Source organism: Chanodichthys erythropterus, chromosome 12 (assembly GCF_024489055.1).
Source record: "Chanodichthys erythropterus isolate Z2021 chromosome 12, ASM2448905v1, whole genome shotgun sequence".
Lineage (NCBI taxonomy): Eukaryota > Metazoa > Chordata > Actinopteri > Cypriniformes > Xenocyprididae > Chanodichthys > Chanodichthys erythropterus.
In genome coordinates, this window is record NC_090232.1 from 1,041,766 (window position 1) to 1,065,425 (window position 23,660).

At 36.1% G+C, this 23,660-nt stretch overlaps 1 protein-coding gene across 5 annotated transcripts in view; it reads right to left on the reverse strand.

Moving 5' to 3' along the window:
- rasa3 (RAS p21 protein activator 3) overlaps positions 1 to 23,209 on the reverse strand; it is a 39,755-nt gene extending 16,546 nt beyond the window's left edge. For 4 of the 5 annotated variants that reach the window (XM_067405281.1, XM_067405280.1, XM_067405279.1 and 1 more), the window contains exons 1-6: positions 23,047 to 23,209; positions 6,251 to 6,368; positions 6,034 to 6,137; positions 5,357 to 5,451; positions 4,606 to 4,682; positions 1,644 to 1,724 (exon numbers count right to left, since the gene is read on the reverse strand). In XM_067405281.1, the coding sequence (XP_067261382.1) occupies positions 1,644 to 1,724; positions 4,606 to 4,682; positions 5,357 to 5,451; positions 6,034 to 6,137; positions 6,251 to 6,368; positions 23,047 to 23,101 (530 nt within the window). In that variant the 5' untranslated portion in view covers positions 23,102 to 23,209. Of the gene's footprint in view, positions 1 to 1,643; positions 1,725 to 4,605; positions 4,683 to 5,356; positions 5,452 to 6,033; positions 6,138 to 6,250; positions 6,369 to 16,167; positions 16,260 to 23,046 lie in introns of all 5 variants that reach the window. The other variant, XM_067405282.1, reaches the window with a different exon arrangement.
- Positions 23,210 to 23,660: the final 451 nt, after the last annotated feature.

Consider the following 23,660-nt stretch of genomic DNA (forward strand, 5'->3'; position numbering starts at 1 on the left):
TGAGGAGGGATTTGCAGCTATTTTAGGTGACGTGAGCAACAGCAAAGTTGAAACCAGTGACTGAATCACAGTGATAAATTAATACTTTTATTCATCAAAGACGCATTAAATTGATCAAAAGTGACAGTAAAGACATTTATAATGTTACAAAAGATTCTGTTTCAAATAAACGCTGTTCTTTTGAACTTTCTATTCATCAAAGAATCCTGAAAAATAAAACGTATTACAGTCTGTTTTCAACATTGATGATAATCGTAAATGTTTGTTGAGCAGCAAATCAGCATATTAGAATGATTTCTGAAGGATCATGTGACACTGAAGACTCTATGACGTCATTTTCCATCATTAAAATTTTCCCACCATTTTGAATTTTTTTAACTCCACTTAGGACGTTGTGCCGATTTTCACAAAAATAGAATCTGATCATCTTCAGACAATGCCGACAAAAAGTTGTGGAATTCAAGTTGATTTATTGAAAAATTTCAGAAAAACGTGTGAACGAATTTTACGTAACGATTGCGAAAATAGACATAATCTCCTCAACGCTTTATCATATACAGACCAAACTTGGTACATATCATCACAAGCATGACTTGAGGTTACATGCTGCATTTCAGTGCAGCACCACCTACTGGTCTGGAGATACAAAAAATGGCTATTTTTGCTTATAACTTCTAAATTTTTTGTCCAAAAATCATAAAAGCGGCATTATGTCAAATTATATCAAATTTTCCCATATCGGCCATTTTGGGCGTCAGCCATTTTTAACTTTGTAGTAAAATGTGTTTTATGAAAGCATGAATGTATCATTATGAAACTCGGTATGGGTCATCGGCACGATGCCCTGAAGGAGTCTGAGAAGTTTCAGACCAGCGCCACCTAGTGGTGGAAAAAAAATATTTACATGCTTATAACTTTGGATATTGTCATCTTATTTTCACTGGATTCCTGATTCCTTGCTGAGTCCAACGCTACCAAACATGCTAGTTTTTGCTTTATGGTTTGTGCAACGTTGTGATTTAGTGTTTAAACAACATTCGCGAATATCTTAGAAACCGTTAGTCTGATCGAAATGAAACCACAGTAGGAACATCAGAAACAGGTCGTTGACTAAACACTAATGGCCAAATGTCAACATTTTGATAGTAAATGGCAAAAAAATGCAATCAAAGTCAGAAGTGGGTCATTTCTTATGTCTTCATATGTCTATAACTCCTAAACGAAATGAGATATTTTCACCAAATTTGACAAGCTTAAGTAATGGGGCACTGCGCCACATGGTGGCACTATAATTGAACAAAACATGAAATTGGCTCTAACTACAGTACTCTTGGTCTAATTGACTTCAAAATTGGCATGCAGTGTCTTTGTCTCAGTTGCTATCATAGTCCATTATGACGTTGTTGGTCTGCTGCTAGCTTCCTTTGTTGCATGTGATAGAAACAGCAGCTTCAACCAGGGAAACACTGAGTTTCACATATTACACGTTTTAAAGCAATGCATGTGCGTTGTTGTCAAGCGTATGTTTATTCTTCTAAGGTCACACGCTAAGCCTTGAGCTGCGGTGGGAACCACGCCATAGTAAAGACTTAATCGGCACTTGTAAATTGGATGAGAGGATAAACTTTGGGGTTTGATCTCACCTGGAGGGGCCCAGTAACGACACGGCCGCGTACGGATCACACTGGCCATTCACGATCGGCAGATCCTGACACTCCAGAACCCTGCGGAAGAAAATCATTATGAGCTTCACACGCAAGAGCTGCTGGGAGCGTTTTGCAAGTGCGTTCACCCTAAATAAACAGCTCACCATGAAGTGAAGGACACTAAATTCACATCAGTGTAGGAAAACAAGCGCTGGTAATTAGACTCAAATATTGGTGCTCAGCTCGCAATTGTCAGACCTAATATACAGTACATTTATTCATAATAATGGTATTTTTTACATGGAATCATATACAGTATAATATAATAATAAAATAAAAAATTTGCTGATTAAACCCACACACCTATAATATAATATTGCAGTCTGATTAAACCTACAAACATTAATTTCGTATGAAGGAAGGCCTTTATGTTCTTTATGTGTGATTGAAATTTAAACTGCACAGTTATTGTGGTTATCTCAAATAATTGTGATTAGATAGAATAACCACAATCAGACAATTAGAGATTAGGCCTAGAGATACAACAAGTGATTAATCGTAAAGAGACAATAAACTTAAAGTGCTGGTAATTCAGTCATCGTTCAGAATTAGATTTTTTGCAATCATGAAAAGTAGAAAAACATATTTTTTTGACATTATAAAAAATAAATAATGTCAACACGTCACAAACGTACAGTGCTATTCTATATTCAGATAATGTAAATGAAGCGGCGCTCTAATGCTGATGAATGAATAGGATCTACAGCATCTCTAATACCATCAGATCCTTCCAGAGCACTTCCTGTGTGTTAAGCCTCTTTATATAATACTGCGGTCTGACCTGGTCATACAGCCGCCCATAAATACACCAGCCGTGACGTCCAGCGCTGCAACATCGCAGACACTGAAGCACTGATGATTGCAGATTGCATCATTATACTTGGCTATCAATATCAAAAACAGTGTCAAAAATACATTTCTAATATTGACCATTGCTTGTTTTGTCTAAGAGAAAAAAAACCTTCCCATGTCAAAGTCTCTCACACCACATTCACAGCAGCGCAGTCATGAGTGAATATGTGTGTGTGTGAAGACGTCATCCTCACTGTGTCTTAAAATGGAAGCTGCATAAATATCCTGTGAATGAGAGCGCTGCTCACTGTGACACTAAGCTCATTACCCAGAGTGCTCCAGTGTGGGAAACGGTCCAGACATGGAGCCACTGATGCTGCGAAAGCAAAGACATGCAGTGCTGTACGGTCGCCTATATGAGCACACACACACGACATCAAACAAGCTCATTTTTATCCAGATAACCCAGAGTCCAGCACAGACGCACTCGTGCACACATCAGTTCACTTATTTACTCTCAGTCTGAGTGTTGCGTTTCTCTCGTCTCTTAAAATAAAGCGGCAAATGCTAATCAAACCACATTCACAGTGACGGATCAGCAGAGAGCTGGAATTGTGAAAATGCAACACTGATAAGTGCAGATTGAAGGCAAAAGCTCTCGTGATCATCACATGCTCTAAAATGAACTGATTTATATTTTTATTTATGCATTTGGCAGATGCTTTTTATCCAAAGTGACATTCAAGGGATACGTTTTATTAGTTCATGCATTCCCTGGGAATCAAACCCATGAGCTAGATACATAAACAACAAAGAACAGGCATTTTTCATGTTCATTTTAGAAACTATTAGACTGACAACATGATAAACCCATCTTTAAAGGGTCATGAACTGCGTTGTTTTATTATTTTATAATGTTTCCTGGAGTGTACTTATAATGTTAGTATGCTTTTTACATCAAAATTGCCATAATTTAGAAATAAAAGGCATTTTTCCTACCCTGATTTGAACGCTCTGTTTTAGGGGGCGTGTCTCCGTGACATTTTTGCATATGAAATAGCTAAGCATTACTTTCTAGTGTTTTTATTAAAGCTCTCAAGGTTAACTAATCATGAAAAGTGTTGCATTATATTGAGATCGTGGCATGAAAGGTTGCAGTGATGAACACTGTATTCGATCACAGACATGTTGTTGAGCTCATGAAAGCAGTGATCTTGTTCATTTCTGCACGCTAACGAATGCTTTCATCATAACTAACAGTGCAAACACCATAAAACTAAGAGATTCACTGAATAAAACGGTCCAGAACTCAGTCACTGAAAAACTCAGTTTGATTGACAGCTCCAGCGATTGCAAAGGGAGCGTTTTTTGATTGATTTCTATATATAATTTAATCACCGTTTATTTAACAGATTATTTTAACCTACTAAGAGAAACAAGGTGAAGTTTAGTCGCTGGTTTGATTTACTGACACACAGACAAAGATCATGTGACTGTACATGAATCATTAATATCAGATCAGGCATCAGAATGAACACAGTTACTGACATGTTGTTGCATTACTGTCGAGTTCATATCGTAAAAGTCTGTTTGCACTGAAATGCGATTGATTTACCAAAGAATCCACAGTGAAATGAACCGAATACAAATAAATAAAGCTCAACTGAGACATTCACTGCAAGAATAATGACTGTTTCCAAACATTTTTCCAAACACTCATCAGTCATTGGTCAGACTGTCAGATAGTCCCGCCTCCAAATGCACATGATTGGTTGACTCCGTGATTTAACATTAATCCGACACACCAGACACTATGTGAACATCTAAACAACGTTACAAGCTAAAAACAAGGATGAAATCTAGATAAATTAGTCAATACGACTGATTAGATGGTTGCTGGAAGGCAAAGTCTTCACATCTCTCTCTTCAACTCTTAAAAATACTTAATTAGTTTAATTTAATGTAATTTAATGCCAAGGTAAGAAAACACCAAATATAAAAAATAACTGTGAACAGGCTCTCTGAAAACAAGATGAGACACAAGCGCTGCCACTCGTGAGCTCTGATTGGCTGACGGGCGGCTGTGTGGAACTTGTGATTGGCTCACCGTGTTGCCAGCTTGTGGCAGACGACACCGCTGTCTGTGATGACCTCACTGAGACGCAGCTCCAGGTGAACCTTCCCCTGCGGAGGAGAGAGAGAGAGAGAGCAGCGTTACCATGGTTACTCCCGCCACCCGAAGAGAGGGAGAGACGGAGGAGAGAAACCAATGAAGAACGACTGCAGGGTCCCATGAGTCTTTGCTGGGTGATGAGTCACACAAAACACTCGGGGTGGGCGGTACTACGGTGCAGTAGATGTGATCTGATGTGTGTCTGTTTTGAGTCTTATAATATAATTTATATGTCAGTCAGCTCTTCTTCTGAGCAAATGAAACTTTCCTCCAGTCGAAACAAAGTTTCTCTGTCTGACTTCAGCTGACATCATCAATATACAAATGAGCCTTGAGAAGAGGATGGGCGGCTCTTCTTCACACACAGCACAACAATGAGCGCTCTATGGACAGAGACTGTCGCTCTTCATCACACACACACATCCTTCCTCTCAATGAATGCGTCTGTGTTTCTGCGGATCCGACATCTCAGCATCAAATGAAGAGAGCAGGAAGAGCTCAGACTGAGTTCCTGTGCAAATCATGGCCGTTTGGAGCTCTGTTAGTGGTCATGTGACATTCAGGAGCTCAAGGTGAAATGGATTCACTCATGTTTGTGCTCAACACACACTGTATTTGTTTTGAATTCCGCTGGACCTGAACGCCAGCACACACACACACACACACACACACACTGAACACGTACCTGCACCTCAGAGTCTGCGCAGACGGACTGCAGCGGGAACCAGTGGTCTTTACCGTGGTATTTCTGCAGGTCTTCCTTCTTCACGGCCACTTTACCTAAAGACACATCACAGATTACAGATCAGCTCATCACATGATCACATCTCAAGCACTCAGAAAACCTAGCAACTACCCAGAACACCCTAGAAATGTCTTAGCATGCTCTGGATCTTTAAGATTTTGGCATCAAAGAATGAGAAAGTTTCTAGTTAACAATTGAACGCTTTCTCATTCTCTTTCCTCCTCAATATCTCTGTGACATATTAAAGCCTGCAGCTGCGTTAATCATGAATGAATCGTAACGACGTGGTTGGTCGCAATGAAATGTTTTCATTGGCTGAATGGAAGCCCACACACACAGACACAGATTTGCATGTTTTATGGGGACTTCCCATAGATGTATTGGTTTTTATACTGAACAAACTGTATATTCTTTCCGCACACAGGAAAACTGAAAACTTCACAGAAAACTTTCTGCTATTTTACATTTTCAAAGTACTTCATTTATTATGTTTTTTAAGCTGTTTTCCTCATGGGGACCACAAAAATGAACTGTACTGCGAAAAGATACATCTTGCAGGAAGTACATCTTGCGACATCCTGCGATTCAAAGAAAAGATATTAATGAGAAACGCTCACCGATGCTGGAATCCCTCCTGAACACGTCTCTGTCAAAGATGTAGAAGGAGAGATGGCGGAAACTGCGCGGGATTTCACAATAAAAGTCCTCGCCGTAGAACGGACTGCAGCGGACAGAGAGAGAGATTCAATTATAATCAGTTATTCTGTATCTTAATAAAATTATTTTTCATTGTCAGATTGATGCATGAGTGTGTGTGTGTGTGTGTGTCCTCACCACAAAGACTTCTCTATGGTTTTGGTTCGGAAAACTTCCTCCTGGTCCAGATTCACTGTACAGTAACAATCCCGCATTTTATTCGGACCTGGATACGGAGGGATGTTCTTGGCTTCACCTGCAGAGAGACAGACAGTCGTTCAGTCGTTTATGAGGATGATGATTTATGCGTGAGACACACGTCTGAGCTACCGTTCATTCTGGTGATTGCAAAAGGCAGTATTTTAACATCCTGTTGCAATTGTGTCGATGTTTTGAGATTTATTAAGACAATTCAACACGAACTAAAACAAAAAACAAACACAGTAACTAAAATGCACCAGAATCCTCTCACAACCATCCAGCAAACAAAAATACGTTCTAAGAACGTTGTTCTAATGTTCCCATTAAGTTATGATAACCAAGAAAAAAGTTTTTTAAACGTTTTTTCTTGGTTATGTGAACGTTAAGGGAACATTCCATTTTTATCATTCTTCAAACATTATTGGAATGTTACTCTAAATGTTACAATGAAACATTTAAAAAAGAATGATGGAATGGAATGTTCTTCTGTTTCATTGTAACATTCAGAGTAACATTCCATTGTATCATTCTTCAAACATTGTTACTCTGAATGTTACAGTGAAACATTTAAAAAACATCAGAAGAACATTCCATTTCATCATTATTTTTTTAAATGTTTCATTGTAACATTCAGAGTAACATTCCAATAATGTTTGAAGAATGATAAAATGGAATGTTACTCTGAATGTTACAGTGAAACATTTAAAAAACATCAGAAGAACATTCCATTTCATCATTATTTTTTTAAATGTTTCATTGTAACATTCAGAGTAACAATGTTTGAAGAATGATAAAATGGAATGTTACTCTGAATGTTACAATGAAACAGAAGAACATTCCATTCCATCATTCTTTTTTAAATGTTTCATTGTAACATTTAGAGTAACATTCCATTTCATCATTCTTCAAACATTATTGGAATGTTACTCTGAATGTTACAGTGAAACATTTAAAAAACATCAGAAGAACATTCCATTTCATCATTATTTTTTTAAATGTTTCATTGTAACATTCAGAGTAACATTCCATTTCATCATTCTTCAAACATTATTGGAATGTTACTCTGAATGTTACAATGAAACATTTAAAAAACATCAGAAGAACATTTCATTTCATCATTATTTTTTTAAATGTTTCATTGTAACATTCAGAGTAACATTCCAATAATGTTTGAAGAATGATAAAATAGAATGTTACTCTGAATGTTACAGTGAAACATTTAAAAAACATCAGAAGAACATTCCATTTCATCATAATTTTTTTAAATGTTTCATTGTAACATTCAGAGTAACAATGTTTGAAGAATGATAAAATGGAATGTTACTCTGAATGTTACAATGAAACATTTAAAAAACATCAGAAGAACATCCAATTAAAACACTCCATGAGCGATGTATGTTTTTTGTGTTAAAGACCAGATAACGTTGAACGAACGTTCTATTAACGTTACAGGAAGAACGTTTGCTCATAACTTTGCTCTCCAGCTGCTGCACTGAACAATACAGCTCAATATTCTCCAGTCTGGTGGGGCAGGGTGGGTTCAACGCAAAAATCTGTGTGGGATCTGCAACCCAATACACACATCACACACGTGAGCGGAGGAATGCTGGCGGTCCGCTCGCACGCACACACACACGCGCGCACGGACACGCGGCTGCGGCCCTGCAGCAGGAAGAATGCAACACTTTGGGAGGAAGTTGGGTGTGTTGCGGTGTGTGTTTCCACAGAAAGAACTGGTGTCCTGTTACACCCTCAACACCCCACCCACACCACTGAAGCTGTCAATCAATCTCAGCGCACTCCACCAGCACGTCTCCGGCTGCTGTACAATAACAGTTGCATCTGTGGGACCCAACTGACATATTACGTTTTCACCACAACCCGCCAAAATAAAAGTTTAACGTGCAATGAAGTGAGTCAGTGGATTGCAGTGAGACTCTAAGCAGATCAGTGATGCTGCAGACAGACGGTGTCGAGGTGCTGACGTGGTAAGCCGATCCATGAATGACATTCCGGATCTGGAAGCATCTCTATTTCCTGTCCACTCCCTCCCAGTGCACATAATCACACAGATCCTGATTGGATTACAGCTCGCAGGTCACTCTGGAGACCACGGCATTGTGGGATTACTGGAGCTGTGTGTGCTCAGTCATCACTAGTGCGAGAACGCATCCTGATCAACCTGTAGGGTCCGATGATGCGGCAATTCATGGAATCCAGTATAACGCAGAATGTTAGGGAATTTGGCAAATGTTGGGAAAGTAGAGATGCACACTTAATCAAAAGGCGATATGGATGAGTGTGTGTGAATGTTAAAGGCCGCCGTATACATCTGAAGCCTCGCGTGACGCTCGTCTGAGACACACAAACTCAAAGTTCTTCATCACAAACAAAAATAAAAGTTTGATTTAACTTGAAGAAATTATGACAGAAATTACTACTATACTATTGTAAAGTTTCCGTCAAATCGATTAATCATGATTAATCGCATCCAACATAAAAGTTTGTAAATATATAATATGTGTGTGTTTGTGTTTATATACATACATACACACACATTATATATATATATATATATCTTTTATGTTAGATTCGATTAATCATGATTAATCGATTTGTAACAATAAAATTATTAAAACTTCATGAAATAATCACAATTTTTCTTCTGTTTTAAATTTAAACAGTAAACCTGTTTTATAGCACTATAAAAAATGAAAGGAATTTAATAGATTAATTAAATTGTTAATATTTTATGTCTTAATTTTGTATTAAATCAATAATCTTAACTTCCATAAACCATAATCACAAAATGATAAAAAATTTAAGACTATTTTTTAAGAAACGTTTCACAAATTTTCGTGCATGTTTTAATTTTAAAAGTAAAAGTATGTGCAGCAAAATTAAAAAAAAAGAGGATTAATTATGAATTTGCTTTGATTATATTTTAAAAGTCTTCATTTAACACCATTTTTGATAATGCATTTATATTAAATCATAAATCCACAATAATAAACTTTTAATAAATTGTTGTTAAATTGTTTCATTATTTCATTTAAATAGACATGATTTTTGATTACTAAAATGTAATTTAACCATTAAAACAGAATCCAGGAAAATTTAAAATGGGAATTTGAATGTAAAATGTAAAAAAATATAATTTGGTTCTTCACCTCTGGCACTGAATATTAACGTTGAGTGTGTTTTTCTGAGGAAAGTGTGCTGCTACTTTACTAAGTGATCACTCACCATTTTCATACTTAAGCCCCAGACTGGAAGTAAAGTAAGTTAGCAACACCCTAGCAACCACCCAGACTACCTTAGCATCTATTTTTCATCACCCCACACACACACACACACACACACACAAAAACACACACAGCGCTAAGAAAACAACTAATCCCCGATGCAACAAGCCTTCACACCACAGGAAAACAGGAAGTGCGGCTCTCCGTTCCCGGCATGTGTTTCCTCTCTCAACAAGAGGGACAGAAAGGCAGCGTCTTGTGTGATCATGTGATATCACAGTCCATGTCAGTGTCCGTCAGCGTCTGTGATGCTGCTGTTCACACTCGCATCCATCTATGAAACTGAAGTGACTTTAGTCTAAACAAAATATATTTTACATTTTTCTGGATTCCATTTTTTTCCTTCTTAATTTTCTGGATTATGTTTTCAGGCTTACATTAAATTTCAGTAATCAGAATGCATGAAACTTTAATTTATTACAGGTTGAACAACGTTTCTGACCATGTAGTCATTTCCAGTTTGTTTCCGGCGTGATTCTTTAATCGACGCCCCCGACCTGGAGAATCTGGGCCCGAGGAGCGTTCCTGACACTGCGGAGGCGTAAACACGAAACATCTGTAAATACATTCACTTCGACACGTGTGTGTGGGAACGCATGCTTGTCGCCATGGCAACAGACTCACTGCAGGAACTGCTTCCTGTTTCGGGCCTCAGCAGACAGTGTAAATGAGTGTGAAACTGAACGAGAGCCAAAAATAGCCTTCCTCTGTAACGCGTCATCATACGGGCGACTCTTTCTACTTCTGCATCCCCGAGGAAAGACAATCACACATGAGATTTCAGGAACATCTCGACTGTGACGAGAGCAAAAGGAGAACAAAAAGCCTCCAGTCATCTCAGATGAAGAGATCTCAATCATTTCTCTATGAGCTGCTGATGACAACTAATGATCATGTGTTCCTGCTTTATTTGAATGTGTGAGACTACATTTATAGACACACATAAAGAGGCTCATGAACACACACACACACCTCACAAACACAAACACACTGAGTAGGTGTGAAGAGCAAATCACAGTCACAGGAAATGAGGTCAGGACACCTGAGAGAGAGAGAGGGAATAAACAGAGAGAGAAAGTGAGATGATGATGCTGACAGAGGAAGAAAACCAACTAACCAGGTGAAAATGAAGATACAGGGATATTTAGGGAATGAGAGGAACAGAGTTATGGATAAAGAACGGCTAGTGCTGCACAATTTAGTGAAAAAAATCTAATTGTAATTATTCTGAATATATTGCTTTAAAATGCAATTGAATAAAATCCAGGTTTGCTGTGCTTGTTTGTAGCGTTTTGTAATTATATACCAATATGGCTATATAATAATAATAAGTGCTGTTAAACAATTAAGCGCAATTAATCGCATCCACAAAAAACATTTGTGTTTACATAATATATGTGTTTACTGTTTATATAAATACACACATGCATGTATATATTTAAAAAATATTTATATTATACATTTATAAATATAATATATATATTTTTAAATATTTATATGCTTTTGTGTGTATTTATCTGTACATAATACTTATACACACTACACACACAAACATTGTGTAAACAAACTTTTATTTTGGATGGGATTAATCATGATTAATCATTTGACAGCACTAATAATAATTATTATAATAATCATTTTTCATTCATAAATTCATTAATAATTTACAATAATAATAATGTATTGTTTTATGGTAAAATATATTACAAAAGTAATATTTTTTATTTATTTATTATTTGTATTTAGTAATAATAAAAATAAAAATATTTATGAAATATTTTGTAAATATTTTTATATTTATATTTTTTTGTAAATATTTGTATATTTATATTTTTCATAATTAAATACAAAAAATATTTAAGAAAATAATATAACAGTTATGATTATTTTATATTTTACACAACTGTTAAATTACATTACTAACAATGGCTGGACCATTTAGCGGAAAAATCTAATTGCGATTTTTCTGATTAAATTTTAAAAAGTGATGATCCAGGTTTGCTGTGCTTGTTGTAGGGCTGCAGAACTTGGCCCAAATATCAATATGGCTATTTAATAATAATATTAATTAATTAATTTCCTTATTATTATTATTACTACTGCAAAATAATAATAAAAAAATGTATAAATAAAAACAAAAATAAGAAACATTACTCTTGCGATATTTTTACTGTAAAATTACATTTAATAAAAACTTTAATAAAAAATACATTGAATAGAATTAATTATTTTTAAACTTAAAATATCAAGGTGTAATATTTAATCTCAAAGGGTTCGGCTGATAAAAAAGTTTTTGAATCCCTGATCTAGTAGATCTAGTGGTGTATCTTATAAACTAGGTTAAAAGTTCGCACTCTCTCTCTCTCTCTCTCAAACACACACACACACACACACACACACACACACACACACACACATACACACACTTTGACCATTTACAGTTAGTGGACAAACGGCTCCAATAACAGACACAAACCCTCCATACACACAGATAAAGACAGACACAGATAAAGACACAACAGAGCTGCTGAGAGAGAGAGAGAGAGAGAGAGAGAGAGAGAGAGAGGGGGCATCGACAGGAAATGAGATCGTAAGAAAGGAATTCCCACTGCATTCAAGATGCAGTTTAGCGTCTCTAAACAGGAGCGTTCTTGGGACACGAAGAGCGGCCGCATGTTCAGACACATACAGTGTGCTTTATGAGAGCTTTGAGAAATTTAATCTTGCCAAAACTTATTTGCATTTCCACATATTCAAACTTTCCGTTACGAAACAATGACTGTGTTTACATGCACTTTCTTAACCCGATTATGTATAATAAGCCGCCAATGCGTGTGCTCACGTACATGCGTTTATTTATAAAGGATTAATCGGTGCGCATCATTATTTTTGTGTCCTGCTGGTGCGACTACATTTTGTTAGATCGATCCCACAGAATTTCCATCTTTGAGTGAATTATTCCTGTAATGTAAAACAGATCAATACATCTACACCCGTCATTTAAACAATAATGCACTGTTTGGGAATGTTATAAGTTTTTAAAGTGGCACTGTGTGTTTTCTGATCTGAACTGACCTGCAGAATTAATAATGACTGTTTTCAAACAGGTTTGACAAACGCTGTGATGTTAAAAAACAAAAGTCTGAGAGTTAGACTGCATGCTACACCCATTTACTGTCAACAACCCGGTGCATCAAAACAGGAAGTGGGTGTAGAGTTTCAAATGGCATTTCCTTTACAGGCTTGAGAGTGAAAGCAAAACACTCTGGACTGATTCATATTTCACATTCACGTCTGTGCATTAGAAGATTCGTCAATCCTCAGTGTTATGATGCGTGAAATGTTGACATGTTTTCAGTAAGTTGTGATCCGGTGCCGTCCCTTCCCATAGGGCAACTTTATTCAAATGCCTGTGAGGTTCAGTGACACAATCACTCTGCAAGATACTAAATGAAACAGTGCAGTATAACAGCATCAAATTATCAAATTACATGGTGAAGATGAAATTGCTGAAATTAAAGTCTAACTACCAGTTAACCTCCAGCTTCCCAGCATTACAGAAATAGACACAAGCTCAGTGAAATATTTCATTAAAATATTTACACATTTGATCAACCTATGAAATATAATTTTTCATATAAAATAAATTCTGCTGGAAACATTTACTTTGAAATTGCTGGTAAATTTCACAAATAATTACAAAGAATCAGCAAGCAACACTTTCAATTAAAAATTCTGAAGTAAAAAAGACCAAAATAGTATTTTCTCATTAAACATACTTCAATAATCTTAGTTTTATTTAGTTTTGAAAAATCACTTTTATAGCGCATGGCTCTGTAAATCATATTACTGTTGTTTTGCATTAATAAGTGCAGTTACTAATAGTATTACATGCTTATATATCGAAATGTGACAGTAAAGCACTGAGCTTGAATTGAGATGTAGATCAAATTAACTTGCAAAAACCTTCTCTTATTAAATGAACTGACCGACAGCTTCAGTGATTATAAAATGAGCACTCTTTACTTGCTTTCTGTGTAATTCAGTCACAGTTTGAAGAAAAGTTTTTGTTTTTCATGAGACTTTTCCTACTTTTCCCCAATATATTAGGGAGTGAAAATGGCTAATAAGCCAATAAGTGCTCTTCTGCTGCCATCTACTGGCATCTTTCATGTCTTTTTAAATAAAAGGGCCCCATCATACAGGCACAATGCAAAAGTTTTTTGCTAGTTTCAGCCAGACGCAGTTATCAATTTCCTGTCCCGCGCCACGTTGTTTAACGCGCCCATCTGTTTGGCCATGTTCAGGTGCATTGTTGGCGTGTTGCTATTTTGAGGCAACAGAAAACGACTGTAATAATAATAATAATAATTATTAAAACTTTATTTTTTTAAGGAATAAACACAAATTTTAATCACAAAAAGCTCTGTTGTGCAGCACTTTGTTTGACAAAATGTTTTGTTTAATTTCATATGATTAAAATATAAATTAAATTAACATTTTATGCCTTCATTTGATTGACAGAAAAATTAAAAAACACAACACAGAATTTCTGAAAAAAACAAAACATTTTAAATTAATTATTAAAATAATAATAAATTTTGTTGTTTTTATGAATTCAATTAATTACCTAAATATGCTTTTTGATTATTACAATTTAAATTTTGAATCTGGTAAAATGAATTTGGTAAAAATAAAACATATTTCATAAGAACCTAAAAATGTATTTTTTGTTCAACTTTTAAAAATTGTTAAATTGTATGTGTTTATTGATTTCAATTAATTGGACATGCTTTTTGATTACCTAAATTAAGTTTAACCATTAAAATCAAGTAAAAAACAAACAAAAAAACAATGGAATTTAGAAAAAAAATAAAATAAAATTGGGGAAATAATAAAATGGATTTCATAGGGCCCTAGATATGCGTCACAATAGGGGAGAAATTACTCTCATGCAGACTTTGACCACTACTGAAGAGGAAGAGTGTCGCTGGAGGTCAGGTCCACAGGAGGACGTCTAGAAACGCTGCCAGATGAACAGAGAACTCGTAACCCCTCATAAACTCGCCCATGACCTCCTTCAGACGGAGCACTGGGATGGTTTCTTCATCCGAGGGCAGTGCAAATCAAAGTCTGCAAACCTCTGCTTGACCGACCGACCGCACTCCTCCTTCAACACCACAAACCACACACGTCTGTCCTGGTTTACTAGCAACCTTCATCACATTAACCAGCTGAACTACAGTGTTTGGCCATGTTCAGGTGCATTGTTGGCGTGTTGCTATTTTGAGGCAACTGAAAACGACTGCGCCATTGACCAACAAAAGGATTACAACGTTTTAACCTTGCGCATGAGCAGATCCGTTTCCTCACTAGAGAAGCGTTCAGTTTTTCCGCTTGCAAATTCCACCATGTAAATAGCTTAGATCATTAAAATAGGGCCCAAAGTGTTCCTTCATCTTTAAACTTTTAGTTTTACAAATCATCACATTAAAATAACATTAAAATTCATTATATTTAGACATTTGAAGTGCTGGAAAAAGTGTGAAGTCCTTGAAAAGTACTTGAATTTCACTCCCAAAAGTTTGCATGAACCTTGAAATGAATAATGTAAAAACATTTGACTATTTTTGTGACCATGATACAGTTAGCGTTACTCACTGGAGAGCCTTACATAACATGTTCATTCATGACTCAATATTTCTCCTGGTTTCCACATCAGCACTGTTTGATCTGATACCTGTAGTTTATAACAGAGAATCTAAATGCTTCCCACTAGATCTCCCTGCGATGTTATTAATTCTGTGGCGAATTCAACTCTGGAGAAATGAGCTCTGATGACGACAGCAATGTTGATATAAACCATCTGTTCAAATTTAATCCTTCCAAGGTCCAAAAGGTAACAAAATATGCTTACGTGAATATGAATTTTATTCTCTTGTAATTGTTATTAAAATATCAGGAGAGTTTTATACTATTGTGGCAGTTATAGATCCATCTGTGTTATAATATTATAAAATAAATTATAGATCCTGGTCACTGGAGACCCAAATATGTAATAATAATTAGTGAAACATTTGTGTATTTAAGGGTTAATATTATATTATTCATAATAATTGTGACCAACATGAAGAACACCTTAATCACAGCATTATAATTTATATATATATATAACTAGTCAACCCATTTTTCATGACTGTGCCGGTCCATAAATCCTGCAGTATGAGAGTTATATATCGGATCTGCTCTGTTAACTTCTGAAGGACGTGCGTCTGTTTGCCCCGAATGAGTGCGGAAGGTGGAAACAAGGACAGAAACACACGAGGCAGGTGGACATGTGCGGATGTTACAGGCCTGCGAGGGAGTCCACCATCAACAGACGCAGATATTCCAATGACAACATGATTATGTCAACAGGAAATGCGTGTTGAGGTTTACATGAAAACACTGTTAAATGTCCAGCAGACGAGCACAAAGACAGGAAACCAGCTCATTCATTAAACTCATTACACTTTGAGTTTTCTTAAATACTCCAAAACCACTACATACTTTTGTGGTGTTCCTGGAATACTACTTCAATCTGTGCGCCGGGAACTGAGTCATAAGTACTGTCTGAGACATCACTTCCCCTATGAGCTGAGCTGAAATCACAAATCAACATTTGTATGGAATATTGCAGTGATGATTTATCAGTGCACATCATAATTGTGTAATTCATAATCTTGAATCAGAATATCTTGCAGCATCTCTTATCTGATGATGAGGACGCCCTACATTTGTTCTTGTTTGTGATGCATTTCACTTGGATATTTAGGGCCCTATGATTTCTGTGATGCAGAAAACATGGACGGAATCGCAGAATCCAATAATAAAAATTGAATTTACTGCATAACGTGGAATTTTTTTGATGAATAAATAAAAAGTATGTCAGTACACTTAGAGTAGTGTCTGTGAATATTAAACCGCAAAAAGAATATTCACTGCTTCATCAGCATTTTACGGTTTCATTTGAGAAAAACTATCATCAATATCATAACTCAAAGGTCTTCACTGTCAAAATAAAAGTTTGGTTTAACTTGAAGAAATTGTGACAGAAATATATTACTGTCGTGCAGTAGAATGTAGCTACGTCTTAATGCAATAATAATGCTAACAATAATAACAATTAAAACTTTATTTTTTTAATTTTCTTCCATTCATTTTAACAGTAAAGCTCTGTTGTGCAGAACTTTGTTTGACAAAATGTTTTGTTTAATTTCATATAATTAAAAGATAAATTAAATTAACGTTTTATGCCTTCATTTGATTGACAGAAAAATTAAAAAACAAAAAAACATTTTAAATGAATTTTTTAAATAATAATAAATTTTGTTGTTTTTATGAATTCAATTAATTACCTAAATATGCTTTTTGATTATTAAAATTTAATTAAACCATTAAAATTGAATCTGGTAAAATGAATTAGGTAAAAATAAAACGTATTTCACAGGAACCTAAAATGTATTTTTTGTTCAACTTTTAAATTTTTTTTAATGATTTCAATTAATTAGACATGCTTTTTGATTACCTAAATTAAGTTTAACCATTAAAATCGAGTCCAATAATTTTTTTTTTTTGAAAATTTAGAAAAAAATAAAATAAAATTGGGGAAATAATAAAATGGATTTCATAGGGCCCTAGATATACGTCACAATAGGGGAGAAATTACTATCATGCAGATTTTGACCACTACTGAAGAGGAAGAGTGTCGCTGGAGGTCAGGTCCACAGGAGGACGTCTAGAAACGCTGCCAGATGAACAGAGAACCCGTAACCCCTCATAAACTCGCCCATGACCTCCTTCAGACGGAGCACTGGGATGGTTTCTTCATCCGAGGGCGGTGCAAATCAAAGTCTGCAAACCTCTGCTTGACCGACCGACCGCACTCCTCCTTCAACACCACAAACCACACACGTCTGTCCTGGTTTACTAGCAACCTTCATCACATTAACCAGCTGAACTACTGACAAGAGTGCCTAAATAACAAGACAGTTGACTACTAGTTAACAGCATTAACCATCTGCATGATTAGATTACTGACATCACTGATAAATCATGCATAATACGATCATGATCATGAGAGTAAACAGAGTCGTGTTGATTTGAGGTGTGAGTGAAAAGAAGGAAGCAACGACACAAATTCATGATTCTTCACCGACAGTCCAAGTGAACCTCCATCTGGTTTGCATTATCCCGCTGCTTCCCAGGAATATGGAAAAAAACACACAAAAAAAACAAGCAGCTTTGCAGCTCGTCCAGCCAAATCAGGAAGTGATTTGAAGCAGTTTCCTGTTTCCTCGTCGCTCCCCCTACCAGAAGCTCCTGACCCCTAAAAGCCCGACAGCGTTTCCTCTAGACACACGAGCTCCGTCAGGAAACCCGGAGCAGAACTCCATTTATGTACCGCAGCGAACAGGGAGCTTCCGTTTCCTTCCGTCGACACATCGGCCAAATCTACTAACCGTGACACCATTATTCACAGCAAACACCCAGAATGCCCTGTGCACAAGAGATGTCAGGAATCAAGGATGCCAGTTCAACAAAGAAACAACATTTAAACACAATCTGACCTGCAGAAAGATCAAAATGTTGAGATTTTCAGCATTTTCAGTCATTGTTATTTTGATTCCTGAAGAGTAAAACTGTGATGCTGCTTTCTGTGATGTCAAGTTCTGACTCAACCAATCACATGAGTTTAGGGCGTGGCTATCTGACTGACTGACCAATGATGGATGAGTGTTTGGAAGCATGTTTGGAAACAGTCATTATTGTTATTGTTAAACACAACTGTAAGAGATTTATGCAGCCAATCGTTTAGATTGTTTAAAGTGAAAGCAACCTAATATACCCGCAATCAAACATGTACTTAAACTTAAAGAACTCTTTGTATCTGAATCTTTATGTTATATTTATTTGTCATCATTCGTTTCATTGTTCTTATTTTATTATTATGTAATTACTTGAGAACTTTTTACATATGTTAGGCAAGTATTTGTTTTGCAGTGGTTTGCTTATAAGATTTCGGTTATATTGAAATTGATACACTATATTTTTTTTTGTATTTTTAGTGGATTTTATGGTATTAAATTATATGTATGGAATTGTTATGATACATTTATTACCTGTTAATCACTTTTGGAGCATAAAAATGAAATTTCCAACTTGTAAATCTTTGGATCACAGTCTGAAGTTTGGTCTCTTTTTAAAGAAGACACTTGTCAGATTATTGCTGAAGTACAAATAAAAAAAGTTTATTATTATGAAAAATGCACAAAAGTAATATTTTATATGAAATACATTTTTTTCCAAAACATGTTTTACTCTAAAACTGTGAGAAAATCAAAGCTATAAATCTGAACAAGTTGTGTTCCAAATTTGAGCTTGATATCTCAAAAAATGAGCTTTCAGTCAGATTTTGTTTGGGCGCAGTACCAAATGCTTCCACTAGATGAAATTCATTTCTCATTCCTTTCAAATGCACTCATTTTTGACCGTGAACATTATGGGCCCTATTTTAACGATCTTAGGGCGTATCTGAATCCACTTTTGCTAGTTTAACGATGGGAAAAATAATCTGCGCATCAGGCGCATGGTCTAAAAGGGTTGTACCTATTCTTTTAATGAGTAATAGGTGTGTTTTGGGCGTAACGTGCAATAAACCAATCAGAGTCTCATCTCCCATTCTCTTTAAAAGCCAGTTGCAACACGCCAACAATGCACCTGAACACGCCTTGTTTTCAGTCCATGGGTGAACAGATGGGCAAGAGTGCATTAGCTATTTAAACAACGTGGCCCTGGACGTGAAAATGATAACTGCGTCGGGCTGAAACTAGCAAAAAACACTTTGTGCCTGGTGTCGCATTGTGCCGTGTGTATGATAGGGCCCATAAGTGTGACTATTTTTTCAGGACCATTTAACCTTTTCGAATCATGTCCATGATTTTTTACCCTAAGTGCCAAAACCTTTACCAAGTTTCGTAACATTCCAATGAAGTAAAAAATTCTAAAAAAACAAAACGTAATTTTTTTTTTCTGTCAAAAATGAGCGAATGGTTAAAATTTGATAAGAGACCAAAACAAACATGATTTATCTTGTGTCATGATTTATGATGTTTATTGGCCATAATAGATAATATGGCAGATGTAGTAATTTTTCGCGAATTTCTGGAAATTACCACCACAGCCATTTTGATCGCAAAAAACAATTATGGGACTTACTATAAACCCATTACTACTGACAGAACAACACACTGGCCATTTTTGTTCATTTTGAAGCATTATATCATCCAGTGGTCACACAGATATTGTTTCAGTCGTTACAAAATTGCCAACCCCATGCCCAAAAGAAACCTCAGATGCTCTCACAGTCTCCAGCCTCATATCAGCATTCAGGACACCTTGACAAGGCAACAGTTGACTAGCAGTGAGAGACGTTACAGTGCGTCTGCCCAATCAGCTGGACACAAAACTTTCAGTAAAGCAGGGTGTGACTGCCTTCATGAGCCTGATAACATCTACCACAGACAAGATTTCACTGAAAGATCACGTTGGGTTTCCTCTCGCTGGTTGAAGGTGCGTGAAGCGAGCCGTCGAACCGAGGCGGGACTGGAACTACTTCTCCAAAACATGCGCAACTGTGAAGCAATCGGGTTAAAAATACCAAACCGCCACACAGGGACGTGAAGATGTTAGGAAACAACAGTCGCAATCAGGACGAGAGTTTCAGCAAGCTAAAGTGTTCTGGATTTGATCTGGATCAAGTCAAAATGATTAGTGTAGCGCTTTTCACAATACACATCGCTTCAGAGCAGCTTTACAGCAAAATCATGATGTTACTGTTTATAAGATCTTACAGTGTTGATAACAATTTCACTTTTTAATGCCCGCTTTTGCACTGTATTTCTGGCAGAAACTGTGCATGGTTAGCTTTTGTACGGGTCATTATTTATGTTTGTGTTATAAATCAAACGGAGTGATATTTAAAGCAGGCTCTTATAAATGTGTCCACTGTGGTCCATATGGAAATGAAGAGCCTGGCGCTCGGAGCCAAACACGTGCCTGACGCCGCGCCGCGTTTACTGTGCCGTACAGAGATTAGATTAGACTGCGTGTGTGTGTGTGTGTGTGTTCTGCTTTAATCTGAGTCGAAAACAACTCAATGACAGCAGCTCTCTCACTTCATATGTGTGTGTGCTGGACCAGCAGAGATGAAGGAAGAGAACAACAATGCACAAATGAACACACAGAAATGCTTTGGTATGGAAGCTCATTTCCGCCACATAAGGTCGTAATAAAGTAGTAATAACGACATAAAAAGCCAAATTCATGACATACAAGTCATATTTATGAGATAAAGTCGAAATTATGACATAAAAATCTAAATTATACATATGAAGTCATAATTATAACATAGAAAGCCATAATTTCGACTTCTTATGTCTTAATTTTGACGTTTTATCTCATAAATATAACTAAATATGTCATATTCTTGACTTTATATTTGATAATTAAGACTTTATATGTCATAATTATGACTTTTACGTCAAAAATTCAACTTTTTATATCATAATTCTGACGTTTTTTTCTCAAATATAACTTGTGACTTATAACTAATAGAGACTTATTATGTAATAACTGTGACTTTTTATGTCATAATTATGACATTATCTCATAAATTTAACTTGGTATGTCATAATTTTGACTTATGTCATATTTATGACGTTCTGTCTAATAATATAACTTGGTATGTCATAATTTTGACTTTTTATGTCATATTTATGACGTTTCATCTCATAAATATAAGTTGGTATGTCATAATTTTGACTTTCCATCTAATAATTGTGACTTAATATGCAATAATTGTGACTTTTTATGTCATAATTGTGACTTCATCTCATAAATATGAGTTAGTATGCCATAATTTTGACTTTGTACCTGATAACTGACGTGTCAATTTCAACATTTTATATCATAGTTATGATTTTAAGTCAAAATTTTGACTTAGTATCATGTCATATCGACTTTTTGTCATAATGACTTTTAAGTCAAAATTTCAACTTTGTCAATTTTGATTTTTTTTGCCATAATTATCATTTTAAGACAAAAAAAAATATCTTCATAATTTTCACTTTGTCATAATGACTTTTTATCTGATCATTTTTGACTATGTATGTTATGTAATAATGTTTTCTGTCATAATTTTGACTTTCCATCTCATAAACATGACTTAGCATTTCATCATATCTAGTTTTAATATCACAAACATAAAGCATTATTTTTTTTCTTATGTGGCTGTAATGGGATTCTATACTTTGGCAATACAAATGTACAATTTCAAATGTCACGCACAGTCAAACAGAAATCTTTTTCTGAGTGTTTACCGTGTTTACATCAGTCAAACCAGAAACAACACGCCACCAGTCAAACTGAGAACACAGAGAACATCTGACTGTCTGTCTGTCTGTCCAGGAAGAAAATCACATGTATTTCTGTTCATTTCTCGGAAAGAATGATTCCACATGCATGTTTTACTTGTTGCAATGCCTGTGTAAATGATTTCAGATGCAGAACACACACAAAAAACGCCAGTTTCATTTATGAGTCCAGGGCTAAAAATGTCCTGCTCCTTTTAAACATCTACAGCTGGAGTGAGAGACACACATCTGTCACACAGGGAGCGTTCCCACAACCTTCACTGCTGCTCTGTACGTACATGTTCAGATAAAACGTTCTAATAACACTTAGAGAACGTTCTTATAATCGATACACGTTCTGTTGACGTGAAGAGAAACGTTCTTAGAACGACGTTCTTTATAACGTTAAGATAAAACGTTCTGATAACATTTTTAGAACGTTCACATAACGTTGAGAGAAAACATTTCTTTTATAATGCGTATGTACAGTGTACTTGATGAATATTACAAATAAACATTCAAAGAATGTTATATTGTGAGTAAAAAAACGGTTAGGAGAATGTTGTAACCTTTTAAATAACGACAGAAAAACATTACAAATCACTCTTCCCACGTTTTCAGAACAATAAACGTGTTATCTGTCACACAGCAGAGCTGATCTGTGTCTATTAAGGAAAAACACACATTTAAGACACGAATAAAGGACAGATATCGTGTTTTCGCGCATCTGGATGTGCAGCTATTTGACTTTAAACTAAGCTGAGGCGTCATTCACACAAATATTAGCTTGTGATATGATAAAATGCTGCTTATGTATCTCCATTAACATCTGAATGAGATTATTGCACGTACATTTGAGCATATTTGTATGAAAATCCACAAATTATCCTCACAATAGAAACTGAGCGCGACCGTTTGATTCCAGTCAGAATAAGGAAAGTGATCTCGCGCAGTAACGCTTCGCGCCAGAACTCACCGATTTTTATTTTGACACTCTGGAAAACCCGAAGACCTTCCTCTTCGACCGCCATGCTCGCAGCTCCAGCTCGTTCCCGTTTTCCGTTCGCTATCCGCCACTGTCTCTCTCTCTCTCCGTGTATTCCAGCGCGGACGGTGACTCACCGGACTGAGCAGCGCGCCGCGAACGCACAGCTCAAACGCGAGTGAGGGGGAGGGGTCTGGAAAAGGCTTATCATGCGCTGATTGGATAGCAGCGCGGTTGCGTCATGGAGCGGGCGGGGACTGTCACATTACACCGCGTCTACAGCGAAAGCGTCGCGTCCAAATCAGCTTTCTAGTTTGGTCGCGTCGCGTTGATTGCAGATGTTACCCAAATTAGTCATCCTGAAAGCACTAATTATCATAGAAAGGCGCGATTGTCAGTAATATCACACACTTACACTTACTGTTGAATAATGCACTTATGTTTGAACCATGTTTATCATGTAATTTGTACCAAATTAGTCAACTTGTACCATCAATGCCATATTGATATTTCATTCAGACATTCAGAAACTTAATGGGAACATTACCCAAATGTTCTTAGAGCATATTTTTGTTAACTGGATTACAAAATATTTATGAATATGA